The sequence below is a fragment of the Alligator mississippiensis genome, chromosome 5 (assembly GCF_030867095.1).
Source record: "Alligator mississippiensis isolate rAllMis1 chromosome 5, rAllMis1, whole genome shotgun sequence".
In the NCBI taxonomy this organism is placed as follows: Eukaryota; Metazoa; Chordata; order Crocodylia; family Alligatoridae; genus Alligator; species Alligator mississippiensis.
In genome coordinates, this window is record NC_081828.1 from 130518888 (window position 1) to 130526258 (window position 7371).

The 7371-nt window shown below is 35.5% G+C and overlaps 1 protein-coding gene across 1 annotated transcript; it reads left to right on the top strand.

Moving 5' to 3' along the window:
- The first annotated feature begins 2037 nt into the window (after nucleotides 1-2037).
- On the top strand, nucleotides 2038-5827 carry NEUROD6 (neuronal differentiation 6). The gene is made up of 2 exons (XM_006275820.3): nucleotides 2038-2923; nucleotides 4300-5827. Exon 2 carries the CDS (start codon nucleotides 4321-4323, stop codon nucleotides 5332-5334), a length of 1014 nt encoding a protein of 337 aa, XP_006275882.1. The 5' UTR covers nucleotides 2038-2923; nucleotides 4300-4320; the 3' UTR covers nucleotides 5335-5827.
- Nucleotides 5828-7371: the final 1544 nt, after the last annotated feature.

Sequence of the window (7371 nt, forward strand, 5' to 3'; positions counted from 1 at the left end):
TGAGATCTGATTAAAGCCTATTGAAGTTCGTGGAAGGACTCCCATTGACTTCAATAGGCTTTGGATCAGGCCCTTGATGCAAGTTTAGAAATCCTTTGAACTCAATATCATTTCAATGCATCTATTAAGGTTTAACTGAGTTTAGTATATTATAATAATATGTCCTTTGAAATACCTTCACTATTGTGGTTTGAACCTTTACAATCTGTGCATACGAACAGTTCTGCAGTATGTATTCTGCAATATGTATGTGCTGCATATTCATTCCATTTAACTATGTTTTGTATCTTATTCTTAACATGCATTCACAGTAGACAGGAAAGCAGCAGTTATGGGGTATGCTGTGAATGCATATTAACAGCAGGACACATTTGCATATCATGGATCCACAATACAAAATGTATAGTAAAAATCCTTATGAAAAGTTATTATGAATGCATAGTAGATGCTTTTTAAACCTGGATATCTCAGCTATTTTGTTTCTCAGCAATTTACTAGAAAATACTAAAAAGGTCAAATGATGGATTAAGAGTCTGCAAAATATAATGCAACTGCTTTAGAGGAAATCTTTCCACACACACCAATTTATTTTAATTTAGTAATAATATAAAATACACCACAATTATATTTTACAATAACATTTTAAGTGTTTTCTAAATAGTTGAACAGAAATAAAGAGAGAAAGTATTTGTATTTTAGATAACGTGTATTTTGGAGAATATGATTGAAAACTTAACAGTTCTTCCACTAATACAGATTTCATTTCAATCTTTCCTTAGGATTTTTAGTATGCATTGAAACAGAGTTCAGGTGATCAGAACTTCACGCATTTTGAATATTGTGCATTGTGTAATAATCTGAATATGCAAAGTCTGTAAAAAGGTTGACAACCCTTAGGACCTTTCATAATATAAATCTTAATACATAAATTCCTATGGAGAGTAATGGGGTTTTAACCTTTGTTCTATTATACGGATTATACTATTCCATATAGAATGAAATAAATGTAATGAATAGTGCAGAACTTGCTCTCTCCAGCATTAGCCTCTTAACTTTTAAAATCTTGGCCACTTCAAAAAACATTTATCTTTAAAAAAGAGGCCCAACCTAGATTAAGTACTAATGACCTTCAGCTTCTCATTGCAATAAGAAAATAAAGGTTGTGTGTTAATTGAGCTAAAGTGTCTAAAGTTCATGTATACCTAGACACACACCTGCCCACATGCACACACATGTGCACACACACATGCAATTTTGCTGTCTCCTCCTCTACAAAAAAAAGCCCAACCCAGATTTAAACAAAACTTTGAGAAAACAAAAATAATTGGATTGGGGACGAGAATATTAATGCCAAGCTTGGGCCCGATGTGAATTAAAGCAGATGAGTTATAAACCCTTCAAAAACAGGATTTATAATGGAAATGCTGACAAAGACCCATAACAATAGCAGCTCTGCCAGGGATTACTTTAATACTAAAACCGTATTCAATCTCACTTTTTAAAGCAGAGATTACAGAGTCACTAAAAAGCTACAATACGTGACAATAGTAAAAGAAAACTTTAAATATTTTTCTATCTTTGACACTGCATTCTCACTTTAACTCTTGCTAATATATTGCTTACGTCTGACATTTCACTCCTAAATAAAATAAAAAAGCACAAGGTGGAGTTTACCACAGGCTCCAAAGCAAGGCTTAGTTGAAAGGCTTTGTCAGCTTCATTTAACAGTTTCTTGTCTTGTTGATGAGAGAGACAAAAGGGTTAAGGCAGAAAGAACAGATAGTGCAAGAGAGACAGCTGACCGGGGAAGAGAAAATGAGACTAGAAAAACAGAATGAAGAAAGGAGAAGAAAAAGAAGCAGTTGGAAAATGGATATGCAGCTAAATATTTCAAATCTCATCTACATTTTTAAAACAGAAAAGACCTTTTAATTTTTAAGGAAAAGGTTTAAGAGAAGGCAAAACACCTAGAAAGAAAAGTAAGGGGAAATTTTTCCGATTCTCACAAGTTAAGAAGGGCTGCACAGGAAGCAATGGGTGAAAAGTGAGTGTATACATCTATCCTGCAAAGCACTCGTTTCTAATGTCAGAACACGTTTATATTCTTGAAGCCTTCTAGTTTTCATCTAATGTCTTTTCTTTTTTTCCAGGGATATTACAAAAAGTCACTGAGGAAAAGAATTTGAGTTTTTCTTCTATAGACCCCAGCAGGATGCTTTCTTCTATTATTTTGAGATCTGGAATAGCACACAACCCTTTAAACACATGCACACACAAAGATTGCTCACGGAAGTATCACCCAAGTATTATGCCCCCTTACACATAAAGCTAACCCTGTGTAGGTGTGCCCTAGTGCCTTCATTACTTTCTGATTTCTGGTTTCCTTTCACGGCTTTTTTTCTGGGTACCCAGATGCACAGATTGGGACCCTATTCAATGCAACACAACACTTTAAATAAAGACTGCAATATTAACAACTACGGAGCAGTTGTACCTGCAGGTAGGGATAAAACTGAATGTTGGCATGTCTGACAATATAGACTGACTGCTAAACAGAAGCAGCTCCAGTAGAAATGTACCTACTGTATGTGAAATGCTGGTGCAGATTTTTTTTCTCTCTATCACTCTAACCTTCTGTGTTGATACATGAATGCTGGTACCCACTTACAGGGATGCCAGATGATCAGTGCAGAATGTAGGTCCCAGGAGAAAGGATCACATGGTTTTCTCTGCCTTGTGACGTCACTAGCAGATGGCATGGGTACCAGCTCTGGCAGTTGGCATCAATGTCACTTTTTAGAGATCAATGAGATAGTGCAGATATACACAGATCTAGACTCCAGGAGACGATGCGACATTCAGACTGAAAAGATTTGGAAGGCAAAAAATGAAAACTGATTGTTGAATGAAATAAAAAGCTAAGGTAATATAAATAAAGATATGTTTCAGTTGGTGCTGGGTGTGCATGCAAGTGTTTAAAGATACAGTATCATTGTCTTGTATTTTTTGTATGCTGTTTACTACCTAATAACTTCTCCTAACATTTCATTCTAATGATGCAATTGCATACTTTCATTGGTATTATGTAATATTGCAAGTATATAGACAATACAAAGAGAGTTAATCTTTTATTTGGGTTTTTGTTTAGTTTTGTTCTATTAAAAGTCCCTGCATTATTTGTGCTTGTCTCTTGGAGAACTGTGGATCCAAGTGTTTGCTGTTGCAAAACTGAAATCCAAAACAAAATAAATAATTTGAAAAGCAAATTATTTTCCAATTTCATTCTGGATTCTGAACACACGTGCACAATTGCAGTCAGAATCCACAGACCATTCCTGTCAGATATTAGCTGGAGGGAGACGTCTGAGCATTGAAGAACATAAACACTGTTTATAGCGTGTAGGGGGGTTCCTCCCCACCTAATTGATTTTTTTTTTTAAAGAAAGAAAAGAAAGGAAAAATTGTAATCTTGTTTTAGAGTCTTTAAAAATAAAATACAAAGATTTTGTTACCAACTCTAATATGAATACGGTTAGTTCAGTCCTGCTTTTTTTCCTAATATGAAATAAATACTGTCACACATTTTCATATTGATCATTAGAAATTCTCACTTCATTTTTAATTAAGTTACTACATGATTCGTTTATCTTTTCTCCCACTGAAATTCTTTTCTAACCCATACTAACTCACTGAACCAAAATATGTTGATGAAAGATACATGTGAACAAACTTTGAAATAAAACTCAGAAGGTGATTTTTTTTAAAACTATATTTATCTTTCAGTTAATAGAGACATGTCACTTTTCCTTTGTAAGAGTGGTCTTGCTCTTCTCATTTTTTTACCCAGGGGAATGTGAATTAATGGCATTTCTGCATTGCTTTATCATGTTGCTGCATTTCCTTAAATTCCACTGTGTTGAGGAGAGGAAATCTAAACCTTGTTAAAAATAAGATATATGGATAGAGAATTAAGTATATCCTTTAAATTATTTTATATGTTTAATCTACTTATAAAACATTTACTTACATAGTGGTGACATATTGCATGTTTCAATGTTTTTATAACACCAGACAGCTAAATGTTCTTTAAAATATGTGTATATAAAAGCGTTTGCAATTGATAAATATATTTATTAGAAAATTGTGTTTTGTCTATTACATATACGTACATTTGTAGACGTCTTCATATATTTATGCACACCATATATATGCGCAAGAAAAAGGTATGATATAATGTGTATGTAAGTATTTAAACTTTACAAATGGAAACATTTAAGCATTGTGCTGGCATTCTTTCAGGTAACGTAAGATTATAGAACCATGTTAACACTACCGTTTGATGAGTCTGTTGTAATGCCAGAATCCCAGATGTGCAGAAAGTTTTCCAGAGAAAGTGAGGACCAAAAGCAAATTAAAAATCCAGAAAGCTTTTCAAAGCAGATTGTACTCCGAGGAAAGAATATCAAAAGGGCCGCTGGTGAAGACACAGAAAAAGAAGAGGAGGAAGAAGACAGAGAGGAGGAGGATGAGAATGGTTTACCTAGAAGGAGGGGCCTTAGGAAAAAAAAGACAAGCAAGATAAGAATGGAGAGGATCAAATTCAGGCGACAAGAAGCCAATGCTAGAGAAAGGAACAGGATGCATGGCCTTAATGATGCTCTGGACAATTTAAGGAAAGTGGTCCCTTGTTATTCTAAAACACAAAAACTGTCTAAAATAGAAACATTGAGATTAGCCAAAAACTATATTTGGGCTCTTTCTGAAATCCTGCGAATTGGCAAGAGACCTGACTTACTCACGTTCGTCCAAAACCTGTGCAAAGGTCTGTCCCAGCCAACTACAAACTTGGTGGCGGGGTGCCTGCAGCTGAATGCTAGAAGTTTCTTGATGGGTCAAACCGGTGAAACTGCCCATCACACAAGGTCACCATATTCCAGCTTCTATCCTCCCTACCACAGCCCTGAGCTCAGCACTCCCCCAGGGCATGGAACTCTGGACAACTCCAAGTCTATGAAACCCTACAATTACTGCAGTGCTTATGAGTCCTTCTATGAAAGCACTTCCCCTGAGTGTGCCAGCCCACAGTTTGAAGGTCCCTTAAGTCCTCCCCCAATTAACTATAATGGGATATTTTCCCTGAAGCAAGAAGAAGGCTTGGACTATGGCAAAAATTACAATTATGGCATGCATTACTGTGCAGTGCCACCCAGGGGTCCCCTTGGGCAGAGCTCCATGTTCAGGTTGCCTACAGAGAGCCACTTCCCTTACGACTTACATCTGCGCAGCCAGTCTCTCACCATGCAAGATGAATTAAATGCAGTTTTTCATAATTAATGAGGAAAATGAAAATAAACAGTGGTCATTCACCTCCCCATCTAATTAAGATAAAGCAGATGCTTGTGCACTACATAATTGGCACAACTCTATTTAGCGTGTTTACTAGTTTCTAAAGTGTGTTTCAACTATTGTGGGAATTTTCTATGTAATAATAAATCTTTTTTCCTATAAGTATTTTTCCTTTTTTTTTTGTCTGTAAACACTGTGAGATTCTGTTTCTTACCAGAGAATTTCCCCCACCCCCTGCCTTTTTTTCCCTATTCGCTTGATTTGTTGAACAGTGTGTCTAAACAATATCATTGAAATAAAGGCATACACACTGTATAAAGTCAATGTCTATTTTGATTGTACAATTTGTAATGATACAAATGCATGTTATTACATTCAGATGAATAAAAATAATGTATTTATAATGAGTAGAAATTATATATTATGTATTTAAGAAATGGATTTTAAAAATTCTGAAGAATTTTAAAAATCTATCCCTGAATTGAGATGGGCTTGTGGGTGTAGGGGTTGGGGGACAGCAATATTTAAAGCTATGCAAAAATAAAAAAAATTTTGGAGGATGGGAGGCCTGTAAGATTAAAAAAGAGGTGATCACCACTGACTGTTTGCTGACAGGGGCTAAATCATGTTAGACAATGTTGTCAAAATTTCACATCAGTTATTCTAAACCCAATCATACAACAGTATCAGCACCTTTTTGTATTATTCTGATTTCAGATGGAAAGGTTTGTTATAACAATGTATAACTGTGGTTTCGCACTACATATTTTAAATGCAATTAAACAGAGATGTTTCCACTTTTAAAGTATATCTCTTAGCTGTGATACTGCCTTTTGCCTGATATTTATTTCCTAGTTCACAGCTGCCTTTTGTTTTTCTTCCACAGCATTATTTCCGGCACACTCTTAATGCATGCATTTGGATTTTGAAACCATGGGTAATTCTAAGAGTTTACTTTATATCACATTCAAATACATATATTACCATCACACATGAAGCACTCTAGATTTTCCCAGATAGAAACAGCTATGATTAGGGAACAGCTCTGGAGTGGAGTGGACTTAGGGAGGATATGGGCTAGGGAAGGGCATGTAAACTGTAGACTGATGGACATCACTGCTAGCTGTAAGTGAAAAAGTTGAATTGATTTAAACTACAAGCATGGATTTAAATTACAAGCATGACTTTAAACTGATTGAGCTTTGAGCTTTGCTAAATCAGTGCTAACAGGCTTCATGGACTCTTTATTTCCATTTAAGCTAGGTTTATCTCAGTTTGTCTTAAGTAAATCAGGAATAGCTTTAAGCTTGATTTAAATGCGCAGCTCTTAAGATGGAATAAAAGGGAACATACAGGGGATGGCAACGGGTTAATTAAATTGGCTTGGAAAGTGATTGAAATTAAAACTGTGCAGTTTTTGCTTGTAGTTGAGGCACACAGTTTTTGAGATGTTAAATATCAACTGCACTGGCAAGCATTCTATATGGTATATTGATCCTGGAAAAGTTACAGGGCACAATATACCAAGTTATCAATTTTAAAAATAAAAATTATCATATCAAAAACAAGCTCCACATACAAGTTACTTGGTAATGACCAGAAACTGGACCACAGGGCTGGATAATGGTTTGTAAATGACTGATGAACTTCAGACTCTCCCACAAGTATGGAGCAGGCTGATAATTCTTGCCAACTACACTGCAGCCTCATGCCCAATTTCACAGGTAGCTCTAATTGTTAACATGCATTACTGGTGGCTGGTATTTATTTCTTCAGTACAATAATTTGTTGAGACCCTTTGATTATAAATGACACTTGCCTTTTCCTTTGATTAAAGATAGGCCCAAGATACAATATTTGGATTTAGATCCTAGTAGTGAAAATCGGACACTGGAGGGTGTTTTGGATCCTGGCTTTGCTGTGGAATATTTCATTGTAGACACAGCTGTCTTTCATTATAAAAATAGAGATCTTAGTCCAAACTCCACCAAAACTCGGGGCTGTTGATTCCACAGTTTTGGCTTG

Coding starts and splice junctions, on each gene's coding strand:
- NEUROD6 (XM_006275820.3), top strand. CDS start 4,321: ATGTTAACACTACCGTTTGATGAGTCTGTTGTAATGCCAGAATCCCAG.